This window comes from Camelus bactrianus, chromosome 11 (genome assembly GCF_048773025.1).
Source record: "Camelus bactrianus isolate YW-2024 breed Bactrian camel chromosome 11, ASM4877302v1, whole genome shotgun sequence".
NCBI classification, from domain to species: Eukaryota; Metazoa; Chordata; class Mammalia; order Artiodactyla; family Camelidae; genus Camelus; species Camelus bactrianus.
In genome coordinates this window covers 57,544,446-57,564,547 of record NC_133549.1, presented here as the reverse complement: position 1 = coordinate 57,564,547, position 20,102 = coordinate 57,544,446, and the positions used below count along the sequence as shown (strand labels likewise).

The following is a 20,102-nucleotide window of genomic DNA, read 5'->3' as shown; positions in this document are numbered from 1 at the left end:
TTTGTGCCTGAAAATATGATCTATCCTGGAGAATGCTCCATGCTTGAAAAGAATGTATATTCTGTTTTAGGGGGATGTAATGTCCTGAAAATATCAACCAACTCCAGTTATTCTGTTGTGTCCTTTAGTTTCTTTGTTGCCTTAATGATTTTCTGTCGGGAAGATCTGTCCAGTGATGTTAATGGGGTGTTAAAGTCTCCTACTATGATTGTGTTCCCATCAATGTCTCCCTTTATGTCTGTTAGTATTTGCTTTATATGTTTAGATATTCCTATATTGGGTGCATATATGTTTATGAGTGTAATATTGTCATCTTGTATTGCTTTTTTAATCATTATATAGTGTCCTTCTTTATCTTTCTTTATGGTCTTTGTTTTAGTCTATTTTATCTGAAATCCATATTGCTCTTCCTGCTTTCTTGTTTCCATTTGCATGAAACATCTTTTTCCATCCTCTCATTTTCAATCTTTTATGTGTCCCTCACTCTACAATGGGTCTCTTATATGCAGAATGTTGTAGGTTCTTGTTTTATTATCCAGTCTGCCAGTCTGTGTCTTTTGATGGGAGCATCCAGTCCATTGATATTTATAGTAATTATTGATAGATATGTGTTCCTTTCTGTTTCTTTTTGTGGTTTGATAATTTTCTTTTGTATTATCTTGGTTTCTTTTTGGTTTTTGTGACTCTATTGAATGCTTTCGATTTGTGGTTACTCTGTTTTTCAAGTATATTAACCCATTACTATATCTGTTTGCTTTAAACTGATAGTCATATAAGCTCAAACATATCCTAAAAAGAAAGAAAAAAAGAAAAATAATCTGTATTTTCTTGCTCCTCTCTCCTACCTGTAATGATTTTGATGTCCTCTTGTGCATCTTCATGTTTGTTCTGTTGCAACTCATTGTAGTTATCTCATTTCTAATTATGGTTTTCTCATTTCTGTAGCATCCTGCTTTTCTATTTAGACCTTTCAGTATTTCTTTTAGCATAGGTTTAGTATTGCTGAATTCTTTAGTTTTTGCTTGTCTGTGAAATTCTTTATCTTTCCTTCTATTCTAATGGATAGTCTTGCTGGATAGAGTATCCTAGTTTACAGCCTTTTCTCACTCAGGACTTGGAATATATCTTGCCTCTCCCTTCTGGCCTACAATGTTTTTGTTTAGAAATCAGGTGAAAAGCCTTATGGGGGTTCCCTTGTAACTGATTATTTTTTTTTCTTGATGCCTTTGAAATCATTTCTTTATCTTTAACCTTGGCCATCTTAATTATAAGATGTCTTGGTTAGGTCCATTTGGGTTCTTCTTATTTGGGACCCTCTGTTCTTCCTATACTAGGATATCTGATTCCTTCTTTAGGTTTGGGAAGTTTTCAGCCATAATTTCTTCAATTACCTTTTCAATCCCCTTTTCTCTTTCTTCTCCTTCTGGGACCCCTATTATGTGTAGGTTGATGCACTTTATATGACCCATAGGTCCCTTATATTTCTTTCACTAGTTTTCACTTGCTTTTCTGCCTGTTCTGATTGGGTGATTTCTGTTATCCTGTCTTCTAGGTCACTTATTTGTCCCTCTGCATTATGTAGTCTCCTTTTGACTGCCTTTAGCTTGGCTGTTATCTCAGCCATTGAGTTTTCTATTTTTAATTGGCCCCTCTTTTTATGGTATTCTGCATGTTTATTCATAGTCTCTCTTATTTCCTTCAGTGCTTTTATCATCCCCTTTTTGAAGTCGTGATCTAGTAGACTATCAAGGTCTATTTCTTAGATCATTTTTTCAGGGGACTTCTCTTGTTCTTTTAATTGGGAGTAGTTCCTCTGCTGCTTCATTTTACTTAGATCTCTCTGGCACTGTGGATTATGGAGTATCAATTATCTACTATGGTCTTAGAGGGCTTAAAAAAAAAGGATGTGCTCCTGTGTAGACTGTGTATCTCTAATAATTTTGTCGCATGGTCTGTTTCTAGTATAGATGGTTGCCATGTCTTACTTCTGTGTGTGTTGACTGTTATCCCTTTGGGGGTGTGGCTGATTTTGTTGTGATCAGAGCCTGCCCTGGTTGTTGGGCAGGTCCTCCTTTTTGTTCTGTGGTTGTCACAGCCCTGACAGGGGCCAGGTCTGTTCCTCTTCTGTGGAAGGGAGGCTTCCAGACCTGGTTCTGAGCTGCAGTGCATGGTAGGCAGGGTTGGTGTGTTTCAAGTTCTGTTTGTTGATGCTGCCCTTGTCCCCACTTCAGTGGTAGGAATATCAGTACTCTGCTCTGGTGTCCCCCAGGTTCTCTGCCCTCAGAACTACCAGTGCAGATCCACTGACATCTGGGCCACACACATGGATTGTGGCGTGCTATTGGGTCAGCACCACGTCCATGCATGGTAAGCAGGCTCGCTAAAATGCTGCTCCTACACTCACCCCTGCTGTGAAGACTCTGCTCATTCATCTTAGAGGCCTGCACTGCTAGAGTCTCCAGGCCTGCAGCAATTGTGCAGTCATGCTACCAGGTCAGCACCGTCCCCAGTGCCACATCCTTGTATTGTATTCAGGCCCGCTGAAAATGGCTGCACTAGCCCTCGCCCCTGCTGTGTGACAGAACTCCTCTCCTTGCTCATTTTTCTTAGAGGCATGGGTCCAAAAACAGCACCTGTGGAGCAAATCAGTCCCCTGTTCTTGGAGCTGTAAATAAACCTCAGTCCCAGGTATGAAGTTGCAGAACCCCTGGGTATGGATTCAGGTTTCAACCCCACCTCTGCCTGAGAGCCACGCACCAGTGAATATGGTGGCTATTGCTGAGCTCCGCCTCTCTTCTCATGAGAACGCCTGGGCCTGTGAAGACAGTGGCTATGGCCAAGCTGTGTTCCACCCCTCCCCACAACACACACCAGCAGTGTTTTGTTTTTTTTTTTAATGGGGGATCCAGGCTATTTTATTCTGTATACAATCCCAGCCACAGCCCATAGCACACTCCAGCCCCCTGAGGCTGCCTCTGCACAGTCTGCCCCAACCTGCCACCCAGGTCGGGCAGCCAGTCCCTGCCCACCCCTGCCGGCTCATGTCTAGCACTGGGGATCACAGAGACCCTTATGCTGGTTTCAGTTCTGTTGGCCAAGAGGCTGCTGTGCATTCCTCTGAGCTTTGGAGGTTATCCCTCTGTCCCCACTGACCTCTCCATTGGAGAAGGGGCATCCCAGCATAAGAGTGCTATTCTTCTTTGCTTCTCCCTCCCTGTGGGACAAGTACCACGCTAATTTCCTTTCCTTTTTTTTTTTCCTACCAGATTTTGTGAGAAATTTTGTCTTTTGAAGAAGGTGATATTCTGTCAAAGTTCAGCAGGTGTTCTGAGTGAATGGGTGGGTCTGTGGATGTCTCTCTTGGTGTATTTGTGGGAGAGGGCGAGCTTGGAGTATCCTTCTACTGCACCATCCTGGCACCCCCCCTCTATTGTTTTTTAAATTTCTATTTATTTCTGCTCTAATATTTATGATTTCTTTCCTTCTACTAACTTTGGGTTTTGTTATTCTTTCTCTAATTGCTTTAGGTGTAAGTTTAGGTTGTTTATTTGAGATTGTTCTTGTTTCCTGAGGTAAGCTTGTATCACTATATACTTTCCTCTTAGAACTATTTTTGCTTTGTCCCAGAGGTTTTGGTTCATTATGTTTTCATTTTCATTTGTCTCTAAGTACTTTTTGAATTCTCCTTTGATTTCTTCAGTGATCCATTGATTGTTTAGTAGCACATTGTTTAGCCTCCATGTGTTTGTGTTTTCGCAGTTTTTTTTTTTTTCTTGTAGTTGATTTCTAGTCTCATAGCATTGTGGTCGGAAAAGATGTCTGATAAAATTTCAGTTCTCTTAAATTCACTGAGGCTTGTTTTGTGGCCTAGCATGGGATCTATCTTGGAGATGTTTCATGTGCACTTGACAGTATATTCTATTGCCTTCAGATGAAATGTATACCTCTATCAATTAAGTCCATCTGATTTAGTGTGTCATTTAAGGCCAGTGCTTCCTTATTAATTTTGTCTGGATGATCTGTCCATTGATGTCAGTGGGGTTTTTGGAGTCTCCTAGTAGTTCTGTATTAGGTCGATCTCTCCTTCTATGTTTGTTAATATTTGCCTTGTATAGTGAGGTGCTCCTATGTTGGGTGCATGTATTTCTAATTGTTATATCTTCTTCTTGGTTGATTCCTTGATTATTATGTAGTATCTTTTGTCTCTTGTAACAGTCTTTATTTTGAAGTCTATTTTGTCTGATATTAAGTATTGCTATTTTGGCTTTCTTTTGATTTCCATTTGCATGGAATACCTTTTTCCATCCTCTAACTTTCAGTCTGTGTGTGTCTTTAGGTCTGAAGTTTGTCTCTTGTAGGCAGCATATATATGAGTCTAGTTTTTGTATCCATTCAGCCACTCTATGTCTTTTGATTGGAACATTTAGTCCATTTACATTTTAGGTAATTATTGATATGTGTGTTCTTATTGCCATTTTGTTACTTGTTTGGGGGTTGTTTTGCAGGTCTTTTTTCCCCTTTCTTTTGTTCTTTTCTCATATGATTTGATGACTACCTTTAGTGTTATGTTTGGATTCCTTTCTCTTTTTTTGTGTGTATACCTATTATAAATTTTTGGTGTGTAATTACCATGAGTTTTTTATATAGCAGTCTCCCTCTCTCTCTCTACATATATATATATATATATACATATATATATATATATATATGTATATATATATATATATGTATATATATGTATATGTATATATGTATGAGTATATGTGTGTGTGTGTGTGTGTGTGTGTGTGTGTATAAATTGTTTTAAGTTGCCAATCTCTTAATATCAAGTGCATTTTTAAAACCCTGCATTTGTAGTCTCCTCTACTCATGATTACTGCCACAACTAGAAACAAGAAAATTATGGAATTAAAAAGCTCATTGGTAAAGGCAAACATACAGTAAAGGTCAGAAATCCTTTATGCAAAAAGCTAGTAGGAAGGTAAAAGACAAAAGTACTAAAATCATCCATATCCGCAATAGGCTGTTAAGGGATACATAAAACAATTGGGAGGTCTATTTTTGGAATTAACTTCTGAATATTACTGCATTTCCCCCCAGTTTTATTGAGCTATAATTGACATACATCTCTCGATAAATTTAAGGTGTGCAGCATAATAGTTTAACTTGCACATATTGTAAAATGATTGCTGCAACATTTATCACCCATCATCTTACATAGATGCAATAAAAAGAAAAAGCAAGAAAAATTATTTCCTTGTAATGAGGCCTTTTAGGATTTACCCTCTAAACCACTTTCCTATATATCATACAGAAGTGTTAACTATAGTCATCATGTTTTATCATCACGTACTTATCTTATAACTGGAAGTTTGTACCTTTCAACCACCTTCTGCCTCTGGCTTCCATAAATCTAATCTTTTTCTATGAATTTAAAAAATTAGATTCCACATGTGAGTGAGATAATACTACATTTGTCTTTCTTTAACTTATTTCAGTTAGCATAAAGCCCTCATGTTCAGTCTATGTTGTTGCAGATAACAGAATTTTCTCATTTTTAATGGCTGAATAATGAATGCTCCATTGTATTTATTTACCACAACTTCTTAATCTTAAACTCTATCCATTGATAAGACCTTTAGGTTGCTTTCATGTCTTGGATATCGTAAATAATATTGCTGCTATGAACATAGGGGTGGTATCTTTTCAAGTTAGTGTCTTTGTTTGCTTTGGATATATTTCCAGAAGTGGATTTGCTGGATCACATGATGGTTTTATTTTTAATTTAAAAAAAAATCTTCCACTCTGTTTTCCACAGTGGCTATACTAGTATACGGTTCCACTAGTAGTGCACAAGGACTCCCTTTTCTCCACACTTGACACATTTATTCCCTCATCTTTTTCATGATGGTCATTCTAACAGGCATCAGGTGCTACCTCATTGTGGTTTTGATTGGCATTTCCCTAATGACTAGTGATGTAGAGCATCCTATCTTGTATTTGTTGGCCATTCCTGTATCTTCTTTGGGGGAAAAAAATCTATTCAGTTCTTTTGCCCTATTTTAATTGGATTTTTTGGTTTTTTGCTTTTGAGTTGTATGAGTTCTTCATGTATTCTGGATATTAACTCCTGATCAGATGTATGGACTGAAAATATTTTTTCTCATTCCTGGATTATCTTTCCATTTTGTTGACTGTTTCTTTTGCTGTGCAGAGCATTTTAGTTTGATGTAGTCTCACTTTTTATTTTTGCTTTTGTTGCTTGGGCTTTAGAAGTCGTATCAAAAAATCATTGCCAAGACCCACATCAAGGAGCTTTTTTCATGTATTTTCTTCTAGAAGTTTCATGGTTTCAGTTTCAGGTCTTACATTTAATACTTTAATCCATTTTGAGTTAATTTTTGTGAGCAAAGTAAGATAGGGATATTGTTACATTCTTTTACATGTGAATGACAATTTATTAGAAAGACTGCCTTTTCTCTGTCGACTATCTCTGGCTCCATTTTAAATATTAGTTGACCATGTATGTTTGGGTTTATTTCTGTTCCATTATTTCTCTGTTTTTATCTAAAACTATACTGGTTTGATTACTATAGGTTTATAGTATAGCTTGAAATCAAGAAGGATGATTCTTCCTGCTTTGTTCTTTCTCGGGATTGCTTTGGCTATTTGGAGTCTTTCTGGTTCTATATAAAATCTAGGTTTTTTCCTACTTCTGTTAAAAAATGCCATTGGAATCTTGATAGGGATTATGCTGAATCTACAGATGGTTTTGGGTAGTTATGGACATTTGAACAGTATGAATTCTTCTAATCCATGTCCATGGTATATTATTCTATTTATTTGTTTTCTTCAGTTTCTTTCTTTGATGTCTTGCAATTTTCAGAGATAGATCTTTTACTTCCTAGGTTAAATTTATTCCTAAGTATTTACTATTTTTATTCTTTTGTAAATGAGATCCATTTCTTTATTTTTTAGGTAATTTTTGTTAGTAGGTAGAAATGCTGTTGATTTTTGTAGGTTAATTTTGCATCTGGCAGCTTTACCAAATTCATTGATTAGAAATAACAGTGTTTCAATGGGATCTTTAAGGATGTTCTACATATAAAATCATGTTATCTGCAGAGAGAGACAATTTTACTTTGTTTTTCAATTTTGATGATTTTATTTCTTTTTCTTGCCTGATGCTCTGGCTAGGACTTCCAGTCCTATGTTGAATAAGAGTGTAGAGAGTGGACACCCTTATCTTATTTCTGGTCTTCTAGGAAAAGCTTTCAACCTTTCTCCATTAAGTATGATGTTAGCTGTGGGCTTTATTACATTGAGATACATTTCTTTTATACCTTACTTTTTTGCACATAAACATTATATTGCATGTGAATATATATATACACAATATACTGCACATTTTTTTTAGTTTAAATATATGTACTGATCATTGTTTCTAAGAACAGATTAGAGCTTTAGCTTTTTAAACTTACATAGTTAACAAAGGAATAAACCCAACCACAAAATAAGAATAAACAGAATGTGGTAATCCAATCATAAAGGACAGTCAGATGTGCTTACACATATTCAAGAAATCAGTCATCTGAGTTATAAATAATAATTAGTTCATTTGTGTCCTTATTATTTTAGATTACACATAGAAGGGATATATGGCATTTTTCTTTCTCATACCTAATTTGTTAAGACTCTTTATCATGAAAAGATACTGATTTTGTCAAATGCTTTTTCTGTATCTATTGAGATGATCATAGTGTTTTTTTTCTTTCATTTTATTAATGTGATGTATCATATTGATTGGTTTGCATATTTTGATTCATCCTGGCATCCAGCGATAAATCCCACTTGACCATGGTGAATGATACTTTTAATGTGCTGCTGAATATGGTTTGCTTGTATTTCATTGAGAATTTTTGCATCTATATTCACCCAAGATATTGATCAGTAGTTTTCTGATAGTGTCCTTTTCTATTTTGGTATTAGGTAATGCTGGCCTTGTAAAATGAGTTTGGGCATATTCCCTCCTCTTCAGTATTCTAGAATAGTTTGAAAAGGAAAGGTACTAACTCTAAATGTTTGGTAGAATTCCCCCATGAAGCCATTTGGTCCTGGACTTTTGTTTTGGGGGAGTTTTTTGACTACTGATTCAATTTCATTACTAGTGATTGGTCTGTTCAGATAGTCTGTTTAGTCCTGATTCAGTCTTGGAATATTGTGTTTCTAGGAATTTATCCATTTCTTCTAGGTTGTCCATTCTGTTTGCATATAATTGTATATTCTCTTTTGATTGTATTTCTGTGGTATCAGTTGTAATTTCCCCTTTCGTCCAATTTTATCTTTTGGGTCCTCTTTTTCTTTTATGAGTCAGAGTAAACGTTTGTTAATTTTTTTTATATCTTTAAAAAAATAGCTCTTAGTTTCATGGATTTTTGCTTTTATTTTTTAGTCTCTATTTTATTTATTTCTGCTCTAATATTTATTATTTTCTTCTTTATATTACCTTTTGGCTTTGTTCTTCTAATTCCTTTAGTTGTAAAACTAGATTATTTGGCATTTTCTTATTTTTTGAGGTTGGCCTGTATCACTATGAACTTCCCTCTTACAGTTGCTTTTGCTGTGTCACTTAGATTTTGGAAAGTTGTGTTTCTATTTTCATTCATCTCAAGGTGCTTTTTAAAAATTTTTCCTCTTTGGTTTCTTTGTTGACCCATTGGTTTTTTAGTTGCATATTGTTTAGTCTCAGTGTCTTGTGTTTTTTTTCAAGTTTTCTTCCTGTAATTAATTTCATGTTGCATATGTTGTGGGTGAAAAAGATCTTTGGTATGATTTCAGTCTTCTTAAATTTACTGATACTTGTTTTGTGGCCTTGCTTGTGATCTATCCTGGAGAAAGTTCCAAGTGCATTTGAAAAGAATGTATATTCTGCTGTTATGTGATGGAATTCTCTCTCTCTCTCTCATTCATATTCTCTCTCTATATATATAGATATAGATATATGGATATATATACATATATATAATCTCCATTTGAGCTAATGTGTCATTAAAAACCACTATTTCTTCATTAGTTTTTTTTCTAGATGATCTATCCACTGATGTAAGTGGGGTGTTAAAGTTCCCCACTATTACTGTATTACTGTCACTTTTCCCCCTTTATGTCTAATATGCTATTGATTCCCTGCAGTGTAGTTTTTGTCTCAGTTATAGCATTCTTCAGCTCTGATTGGTTCTTTTCTATATTTTCTAATTCTTCTTGAAGTGCTCATTGTGTTCTCCATTCTTCTCCCAAGTTTAGGGAGCATTTTAGTGACCATTCCTTTGAACTATTTATCAGATAAATCACTCATCTCTGTTTCATTAGTGTTTTTTTTTGTTTGTTTGTTTGTTTTTTTGGTAGGGTTCAGCCTTTTTCTTTCATTTGAAACACATTCTCTGTCTTCATTTTGTTTGATTTCTGTGTTTACAAATTAGGTGACAATTACTCTCCCAGTTTTGAAAGTATGCCCTTGTGTCGAAGCATCCCTATGCAGACTCTGTGTGTCTGGTGGCTTTGGCAGAAGGGTTGGAGCTGAAGTGGTCATGGACCAGGGTTTCTCCCAGGGCATGCCAAGACAGTCACCTTGGTAGGTAGGGGTTGGGGACTAGGGGCTGGGGTCAGAGCCTGCTAAAAGCCAGGGATTCTAAGGTTACACTGGGGTCTTCACCTTGGTTAGGGTGAGGGCCACTGGAGCCCATTATAGACCATGGCTTCTCCTGTGGTGCACTGGGAACTGCTGCCCTGGTGGGTAAGGAGGTCTAGAACTGGAGCTCAGAATAGGCTGGGGGGTGAGGGGCATGCTAAGGCTGTCTTAGCAGACTGGCTAGAGTAACAGGTACTTTTTTCATTCTGCTGCCTCTATGCTGAAACTTAGAGCAAGTGACCCCTTTAAGAGCAAATTCTTGGTTTCCTCTTGTCCTCTGGCACTCCTGATTGTAAGTCCCAAGGGTTTTCAAAACCAGTTAAGGGGGCTTATATTCCCAGTGCCATCCCCAGGGCTGCAGTTCTCAATTTGGGGCTTTAACTCCTAACTTCTTAGGTGGGATCTCCAACTTTGTGATAGCCCCTTCTGCTTGTGGGCCACCCTCTAGGGTTGTTGGCCCTGACTAGATTGTGTCTCTGCCCCTTCTACCTGTCTCAAGGGTTTTTTCCCTTATATCCTTAGTTGTAGAAGAGCTGTTCTACTTGTCTTTAGGTTGTTCTCAGAGAAAGTTGTTCTATATGTAGTTTGGTGTGTCAGTGGGAGGAGTTGGGCTCAGAATCTCCTGCTCTGCCAACCTGCCTCCTCTTTTTCATCCTTTTTGTTCCTCAACTACATAATTTTAAATGTTTTATCTTCCAGGTTGCTGGTTCTTTCTTCTGCATGATCAAGCCTGCTTTCAAGGCTCTCTATCAAATTCTTCAATTCAGTTATTCTACTTTTTTCAGCTCTAGGATTCCCAGTATGGTTTTTTGGGGTGTGGTTTCTTTTTCTTTACTGAACTTCTCATTTTGTTCATGGACTACTTTCCGAATTTCATTGTGTTGCCTCTATGTTCTTGTATCTCATTGAATTTCTTTGAGGATTATTATGAATTATTTCCCTGACATTTACTAGCCCTCCATTTCTTTAGGCTCATTTATTAGTGATTTATTAATCTCCTTGCATGTTGCCACATTTACCTGATGTTTTGTGATCCTTTATTTCTTATGTTGTTGTATTTGAATAAGTAGGTTCCCCTTCCAGACTTTGCTGGTTTACTTAGGCAGAGACAGTTTTTCACCGGTCAGCTCAGTTGGTTTTTCTGGGCGTGTCTGCTGGTAACATCCTTGGGCAGGTGGGCAACTGCTATTAAGGTCTATTTTGGAGCAAGGCAACTGTTTGAGCTCTGAGGTTGGGGTGAGGCATGAGCCATAGCTGAGAACAGCTGGACAGACTGCTGCTGCTTGGTTCCCTGCCCAGGGAAGCTGTAGGATGGGCTCCGCAGTTGCCTGGATTCTCTGGTGATGTTTATTAAATGGTCACTACTGGGTACTATACTCAACAGTAGGTGGGGCTATGAATTAGCCTGCTTGGCAGGGTTGTAGGATAGGACCCAGGGGCTACACAGCTTGTTTGGGGACTGGAATCAGGCAAGAGCGTGCACTGAATACGTTGGTCAGATGAGGCCACTGGTTCTGCTCTGCAGATGGGAAAAGCCATGGCTTGCTCCTTTTAAGGGCTGCCATAAGCAGGGTTGTTAGAGGGGCTCTGCGGTGTTCTCTGATTAGGTTCTCTAGTCAGGCAGCCTGAAGGCTGTATTCAACATTGAGTAACGATATGAATTCATTTCCCTCCCTAATGCAGTGGGAGGAGCAGCGCCCATGAAAGTCTCTTTGTTTGTGGTTTTGATTCAACCCAACCCACACAGGGCCATTTGCTTTGCTCTGAAGGAGGTCATCTCTGATCTCCCGCCTCTCAGGTTGAGCATTACTGGGTTTTGCAGCAGCTTCCAGGTGTTGTGATACAGCCCCTTCCTGTCAGATGGAGTGGAAGCGTCACACTCCACAGAGGCTGGGGCTATGACTCGGCCCTCCTGCCTGAGTGGGACTGGGAGGGCCCGCTTCAGGTAACTCCCAGATTTTCCCAAACAGGGCTTCTGGTCAGAAGGTGCCTGGAGCCAGGATTGGCGGTGGGTGGAGCTATGACTCAGCTCCGTTACCTGGCATGGGCAGACCAGGCCCCAGGGCCTGAATGAGGCAGACCGGCACCCCTGCACCCCTCTGAGTTTCCTCGTCAGACTGTGCTCCCTTCTTGATTCTGCAGATGAGCAAAACCGCTGGCTGGGAATGCTACTTGGGCACTGCAGGGAGGAACTCAGACTGCCAAGACCTGAGCCCCGGTTGTTGCAAGCCCCTCCTTAGTGGTGTCTTGTCCATCAATAGTGATTAGTTTTTGTTTTAGTGAAGGGAAGCAAAGTCAGGAATAACCTGTTACCATCCGGGTGGCATCTCTCTATGACTGCCTTCTTGGAGTATCCTCAGGGATAGCAAACACATATTCTCTCAAGGTAAACTTGATTCCCAAATACTGCAAAGTCACTTGGAGTCAAATCTAAGAAGTGACAGGTCATTGTACAAGGTGTGTCATAACCCTTTTGGCCACACACTCCTTTTAAGAATGTGATTAAACCTATGAAACCTAGAAAAAGGAAGGGGAGGTGTCAATATGCTGCACTGGGAGCAAAGGCCTGTTTTTATGAGATAGGTACTTTCAAAAGTTTTGTCAAAAACCAGGGTTTCTAGGCAGCACTCGAGTTGGCTTGAAGTGCTATAAATTCACGGAGGCCTGTGTTAAAGGGTAGGGTATTCCATCCTTCTATTCATCTACAACACTTTCGTCTTTCTTCATTTTGAATGTAAGCCTAGTGAGGATAAGGCTTTATGGTTCAATTACTGGTGTCCCTAGAACAGGGTCTGGTACTTAGCTCTCATTAAGTATTTATGTAATGAATGAATGAGTTAACGGATGAATTATTTAATATTGGGTTCCCAAGTAATATTTCTAGTTATCAAAAGAACTCTTGTGCTAGAAACAATTTTTAAGAACCATTGGCACACGTAATTTAAGTGGAGATATTTCTGGGAGCATAATGGGTGGAGGGCTAGGGTTTCTGAGATTTAGACAAATCTCAGGGCAAGGCACAGTAACCATCCAGCATGATAGCACAGTGGTTAGTTTCTGAAATGGGAACCTGGGTCAAGAAGCCCAGCATCACTTTAGTAAGGAGCTCCTTTGCTGATGGATGAAGACATCAAAGCAATCGTATACCTGAGTCTTTATAAAAGAAAGAAGAAGAATAAACCTGTTCATAATCTTACTCTTTTTGTATGTACCTATGGGTGGCCACAGAACGGATGGCTGATTACTGGTCCTTGATTCTCTGGCTCAAATAAAGTGCCTTAGCTTCTAGCTGAAAATGAGGACCATCAATGCAAGACAACAGGACAGAGAGTGCATATTCAATTCTGCTGAAAACAGAAAAAAAAAAAGTTAGAAAACAAAGACTCATTTCATCTAGCAAGGGCAATACAAACGGATTATATAAATTTATTTTTCATATAACAATTGATTAGTTTAGAAAAATTCCCATTTTCAATGTTTAATTCCATCTTTCATTTTTTTAAAAAAAAAAATCACTAAAAGGACAAAAACCCACACAAAAATACAATCTGTATCTGTTCTATATTTACAGATAACCGGTCACTATTAAGGCACAGATTGATTAAAAACTAACATTTATTCAAATAATCCAAATATTTTGTGCATCATATAACACTGATAACACCGTATACTGTAGTGTCATATTCCCTTCATTGCATCAAGAGAAAGTGAGAAAAGTCATTTCCAGTGTTTTTATTTATTTTTTTTAGCCACCCTATTTAATCTAGTTTAATTGGGACACTTTTCCCTTTGGCATAATATTAAAGCACTGTTCATAAAACCTGTATCAACTTAACACTGTAAATCCATTCCATCTTCCTCCTGCTACAGATGCAACAGGTTGAGAGCTGGGATAAAACTCTAAATGATTATTTTCTATTTGGGAAGGTCTTATTAAGTATAGTTGTTGAACAGGAAACAGATCTGGAATTCTTACCCTGTGCTGAATGTGTAGCATGATGTGTTCATACAGCCCCATAAGGCAGGGAGCTTCCCGTAGTGACCTGCATACATGTGACATGTGCAGGATGATACCATTGTATTTGCACAGGGAGCAAGTTAGTTCTACATCCCCTTAGAGCCGTTACAATTGATAATTTTATGACAGGTCCATTATCTATGCCTTCAAGGTAACCAATTTTTTTAAGTGAATTTTTCTCTGTGCAAAATTTTAATTCTTGTTCTTACCTTAATGGTAACACTTAGCCATGGAAAAATGTCAGACAAGTATTTCTGATCCCGCACTTGTATGAAAGTCCCCAGTTGTTCTGTATGATTATCTAATGCCTTCTGAGGAGAGCCCGTGACAGTGGTTTATGTCCACGTAGAAAGTCTTGAATACTGAACATAAATAAGTCATTACAGTACAGGTAAGTCACAACATTTCCTATGGGAAAGTTTTCCAACAAATTAATACACTTGGAAATAATAATGCTTTAAAGAAAGAAAGGCACTTAGTGATTTTCTTCATGGATTGAAAACCCTTCATAAATCCATAAGAAGATGTCTGAAAAGACCTAGGAAACAATGTTGCCTGATTTCTTGGACTTTCACAGTATAAGATTGTAACGATGAGTTAGCCACTTACAAAATAGTCTTTTTTTCCCCCTCCTTCAGAATTCAGCTGTCTTTATAAATTGTTACCCTGGAGACTCAAATAAAGCCTTTCCATTCTCAACAAACCCAAGTCTACTTCAAGCAGACAGATGTGGTTTTAGGTAAGTCCTGTGACCATATGGAGCACAGCTAATGTGTACATAAAGACAGTAATGTATTTCTCCTCCTAATGGCAACAGTGCTGTCTTGTCAGATGATTATTTGTCTTTTTTAAATAAAGTGACAATCTAGGGCTCCAGTTATTGAATGCCGTCCATTCTCTATCATAAATCTCTAGTAGATATCAATTTAATCAGTTATGTACTGTATGCTTATAATATCTAAAAATAAAAGTTTGATATAAATAAGTGTCCTTTAGTGGCAGTATACTAAGAATAGCCCTTTGCCTTCAGATAACCATTAAGATCATTTTAGCAATAAAGGCAGCAGCTAAATATGATGACTGCAAAGGGTTAATATTGCAAAGTCCATTTGGTCTTTCTTTGCTTGTACCTGTTACGGTGAACTAGGTTCAACGCTGAGTGTTCCTAGGATGCTGACATAAATGAACAGAACTGGTCCAGAACCAAGTGGAGTCACTATTTCCCAAAGTCACAGAATATTCTGCACAAAAACTAATAATCCAGTACTAATTCAAATAAAAATTTAACGCAGAAAAGATGTGACTAAATCCGATTCGTACCAATACATCAAGTGACATGAAAATGAAAGAGAGCATTTCCACAGGACGAGAAGCTAGAAAGCGTAAAGTGCTGCAAGCCCTCAGCAATTGCTCTAAAGCAGTGCCAGGAAATTCCACTTTGATTATTTTTTTAAAAATCCCCAAATACCAAAAAGCAAACAAAATAAGTTCTATGTTTTCTGGCATCCCAGATGTCAACTCATCCTTCATTTTAAGTAAAAAAAATCAGTGCACATGTTATATAGGTAAATAAAAACGGGGAAAAAAAGCCCTATCCTCATATTGCAAATTCTGTCCAATTGCCATTAAAAAAAAAAGTGATCCACATGTGGCATTCTGTATGGTGACATAAGAACATCTTCTCTTTTTTCTTCCTTTCTGGCACAAAGTTCAGGTGCGAATAAGATGCTTTGGTCCTGATACCAGACACCCAGAGTGCTGAGGACGGTGTGCAGTGAAGACTGTTCAAAGAGCTCCTGTGTCCACTTGACAGAGTTGGCGGGCATGTGCCTGAAGGGTCCTGCTACCAGCGGCCACTGACACTAGCAATGTCTGAGTGATACTGACGGGGTAGCCTCCCACTTGCTCCGCCTTCCAGGAAAGAGGTGCGTGCATTTGGTGGTTCAAAAAGCTTTCTTCGGTTTTTATTTAATTCTAGAGAGAGAAAGAGAGGATTGTTAGCTCAGTGGGGAAGTTCTGTAATCTTCAGGACATGGCATTAGAGCTCAGAAATGGTGATGTGGTTAAGTTTTGGGGGGAAAGTTAAGTAGGTAGCAAAAAGGAAAACCTTTAGTCCACTGTCAAGACATTTTTGAAATGCTAGAACGTCTGATATGAAAGGTAGCATCTTGTAGCTGAGAGAACCAAGGACAGCAAATAGTTTTCATTGCAGTTTGTAAACTACCCAGGGGATATGTCATTCTCAGAACCCTCTGAAGTCCAGATACACAATATAAACAGTTCGACCTATCCCAGATGTCATTTGAGGCAAAGGGAGGGGGACCATCGAAGCTGGTAAAAGGCAGTTGAGAGGATGCATTACCAGTGACCCAGAAAATTATTACAGCTCAATAAACTCACCCATATCAAACACAGAAGTCATTAATTATTTAAATCAGACATGAAAAGAAGACTCCACATCTAAACACAAGAACATTGGAGGAGCATACTGATGAGTTGAGTTAAGCCCCAGCCCCATGGCTCCAGGGACTCATTTGCCTACACTCCTTGAGTCAGGAAGAGCTATCCGAAGAAGCTTACCAGCAGGTTTCTTTGAGTAAAAAAATCAACTTAGTAAAAATAGCAACAGTTTAGGAAATTAACACAACTGAAAATGACCAATACTTGAATCTAAATTTTCAGGGAAAAACTAAGATGCTCAATTTTAATTTTAAAGAAACCACAGTACTGTTTAATTTGTCTTTTCCCAACTCAAAATGATTAACCACAAAGGTGAACACTTGAAGCAGTGTCCCATCTTCCCCTTCATACACACATTCACAAATCCTCAAGTCAACTGATACAATTCTCACTAATGAATTCATACAAGTAGATAGAACTGTCAGTCTGTGGAAAGTGGGGTTTCTGATAGCTGCCAAATGCAAGTACAGCTGACCATTGAATCATGTGGGTTTGAACTGACTGGGTCCACTTCTACGTGGATATTTTTCAATAGTAAATACCAGTATTACCTGGTCTGTGGTTGACTGAATCTGCAGATGCAGAAGGAGGCACTGCAGATACAAAGAGTGACTTAAGTTATACAGGGATTAATGCCCATGTGGTTCAAGGGTCAACTGTATCTTTAAATTTATTCAGTCTCAGATAGAGGGATTATATAGATGATGTGCTTAAAGTTGTCTTTTTCTTTGGGAGGGTGGGGGTCAGGTGGAGCAAGTGAGTCGGCACCTAATATTTACAAAGTGCTCGGTGCTTTTTCAACCATACACACATACAATCCCTTTTTGAATTCTGAAGTTACAGGGCAAGCGATGGCCTGCTACAGGAAAGCTGAGGACGAGAACAGAGACTCAGGCAGGTTGCAGTGGGTCAGAGGTGTCCAGGGACAGCCATCTGGCCAGACATGCTCTTGTCTCCCAAGTTCTGAAAGATGGACCAGTGACCTTAACACTTCACCCCACTGCCTCCCAAAATGTCAGTGTTTGCCCCACAGGGGCACTCCAAGAGGGGAGACACCTCTTTGTTGTTTACCTCTAGGTTTTAGGGGAGAAAAGAAAACAACAGTGATTTATTAGAGCCTATTAATATGACAAGTACTTTACATTCTAAAGGGCAGGTAATACTACCATCCTCCATTTTATAGATAAGAAAACTTGAGTTTCAGAAACGGATGAAGTAGGAAGCCCTTTCTGCCTGAGGCAAAGGTCCATGCTGTGGGTGGCAGGGATCTACCCACTGGGTGGAGACCACCCAAGGCATCGGGAATAGAAGTTTGAGAAATTGGTAGTTTCAGGTATGCTGGATAACAGAGCCTTCGTTTCGCACTTTATATGTATACTAAATTGATTTTTTTTTTAACAGAAAAACATAGCTTAGAAACTCTAAAGAAGCAAGGAAGATATTAGGAGTAAAAAACATGCAGGCATGCATATGGATGGCTACTGTTTCAAGTTCCCCCAGAAACAGTAGCAATGACATTCCTATCACGTGTGTCCTGTTTAAAAAACAAACACAAAAAATTCAGAAATCAAGACAATTGAATATATTTAAAGGCACACTTGTAGGAGAATTAAAAATATCTGAATCCTCTTAAACATAGCCTGGGAAAGTTTTTATCGCCTTTAAATGAGGAGACTTTCTTTGCCCTCCATGTTCTCGTGGGGGGATAACCCATGAATCCAGGACACTCCCACACTATAGAGAAGGAAAAGAAAGGAAGGCGGCAAACACCGTTCTCTCCTAGCACATAAAACATGTACAATTAAGCACATGAAAACGATCGGGTCACCGAAGACATTTTTAAATAGATGTTGAAAACTTCAATGTGAAAAGTCACATCCCCCAGATTTTTGAGAGAATAAATGATCATGAAGAAAGTCAGCCATTCCCTAAAGATGTAGTTTCTAAGAGTGTGAAGTACACAGGTAAGTCTTTTAGAGAGATTATCAAGAATCAAGTCCTACCAAAGAGACTTCCGTTTTTTGTTGTTGTTTTTTAAATTAAAAAGCAAACTCCCTCTTCTGATTTTTTTTTTCAGTAGGCCTAAGGGGTAGTTTGGGAAAATACCAACCTTTTTTCTTTGAAATTCCAAGGTTCACACAATCCTGGCAGCTCTCAGGATCTTGGTGCGGATCTGAACAGAGTCACAAACTAAAAGAATAGGTCGGGAGATGTTAGATCTACCTGAGGCCGTGGCGGCAAGCCTGTCAACAGGATGCTAAACTTCCTTTCACTTAGTTCCTGTACACTTAGGTAACCAATCACTATAATTCTCAGAGAAAAATCGACTTGTGAATTTGGGGGAAAAAAGAATTTTTTTTCTCTGGTCCATTCTATTAGAGATAAATCTTAACTCCTATAACAATTAAAATAAATGTCTTCTGGCCCAAGATTAAAAGCAAAACAAAACCTTACACTGAAAGAACAACTCTTGATTTCCAGTTAAAAATCTACAAAATTTTTAAAAGGAATTTTGAGCAAACTCTATAGCTAAACTGTGTAACCACAAGACCAACGGGAGTCAAGGCTGCCCTGAGACCCTGCATCTATCTGGAAATGAAGTGCTCTGAGACTATAAATGAATGTCTGTTATCAGATGAGTTGAATTGGAAAAAGAAGCTTTTTGATGAAGTGTTTCTCTATAAAAACTTATTTCTTGCAGAGAAAATGATTTACCAGGTTCAAACAAATGCACTCAACAAAGTAAGGCAAAATCATCCTTAAAATAATCAAATACTTCTTGCTGTGCAGAGCATTCATAAGGCATCTTATTCAGTCTTTAATTCCCTTTAAAAGCAAGAGGACCTGTGAAACCCACTGAGAGGCAGTTTGGAGAAGCAGGCTACAATCTCAATAGAACCACACTAAAGATGATGATTAAAGAAAATATTTTTTAAACAAGGACTCAAAACGCCTCCTGTTTCACACCCTACTCCCCAGAACACACCTGGAATACATCACCTATGTATTCCAGAGCAGAGGTACTGACGATGCAACTGGAACCTGTGAAAATATTTAGAGATGTGTGCTTGTTGCTGGAAGTTTTAGAAAGTTTGTAATTGGGTTGGTGCACAAAGAAAGGACTGACTATTCATTATACTGTCACGGACATCCCACAAATCTCTAGTGAAAGATTATGGCGTTCTGAAACATACACTTCTCTGGTGTAAATGTGCTAGCCCACTGGCATATTTTAACAGTACTGGTGTGGTGACTGAGTTAATCAAATTTCAAGCAGTATATTAATTTTACTTTCAAACAATTAAAAGAATATAAAGATATATAAAGTTAATTTGGATCCAGAAATAGCCCTCTGAAGCTGAGCTTTAGGGTAAACAAGTTGAAAACTATGATATTGGCATAGACAGTAAAAAAGAACAAGGGACCCCTCCTAATAACACGTACTGGTAAAACCTCAGGTTCGCTTCACTCCGCCTGGTGAGCCATCACATGGAAGGGCAGGGCTTAGAAATGGAAAGTGACCCTACATGATCATCTACGCCAATCCACCGTCATGGGTATGAAACCAAAACCAAAAGAGGTTTGGAAACTCATCCAAGGGCTCATGATGTGGAGAAGCAAATGTCAGTTCTCCTATTCTGAATACAGCGTTCTATCCACTGTACCGAGCTGATACAAGCACAAGAAACAGCGGCTGCCCTGTGGAGCACCGTTAATGCAGCGGCCTGGGTGCACCGGGTGGAAGAAGGCTTCTCAGTCTGCTGTGTGCAGAACTCTATTTACCCATGGAGGAGCCTAACAGGCTGCCCAACGGCTGAATTTCCAGCCCTAAAGCTACTCTGCTTATATAGATCTAAAATCTAAAGCAGATATTGGGGTGGTGGGTAGCGTTGATCTGCTGCTAAAATAAAATGGAAAACTACGGAGGCTTTTAATTTT

At 38.6% G+C, this 20,102-nt stretch overlaps 1 protein-coding gene and 1 long non-coding RNA gene across 9 annotated transcripts in view; one reads left to right on the top strand and one right to left on the bottom strand.

Annotated features, from left to right (window-relative positions):
- The window catches only part of LOC105071308 (uncharacterized), a 378,482-nt gene that overhangs the window by 346,277 nt on the left and 12,103 nt on the right, over window positions 1-20,102 (top strand). For all 5 annotated transcript variants that reach the window (XR_012510237.1, XR_012510238.1, XR_012510236.1 and 2 more), the window contains one exon: window positions 15,413-15,628. This is a non-coding gene — a long non-coding RNA (uncharacterized LOC105071308). The remainder of the gene's footprint in view (window positions 1-15,412; window positions 15,629-20,102) is intronic.
- The window catches only part of BICC1 (BicC family RNA binding protein 1), a 326,417-nt gene continuing 319,401 nt past the window's right edge, over window positions 13,087-20,102 (bottom strand). For 3 of the 4 annotated variants that reach the window (XM_074374043.1, XM_074374041.1, XM_074374040.1), the window contains exon 21: window positions 13,087-15,677. In XM_074374043.1, the coding sequence (XP_074230144.1) occupies window positions 15,547-15,677 (131 nt within the window). In that variant the 3' untranslated portion in view covers window positions 13,087-15,546. Of the gene's footprint in view, window positions 15,678-18,273; window positions 18,354-20,102 lie in introns of all 4 variants that reach the window. The other variant, XM_074374042.1, reaches the window with a different exon arrangement.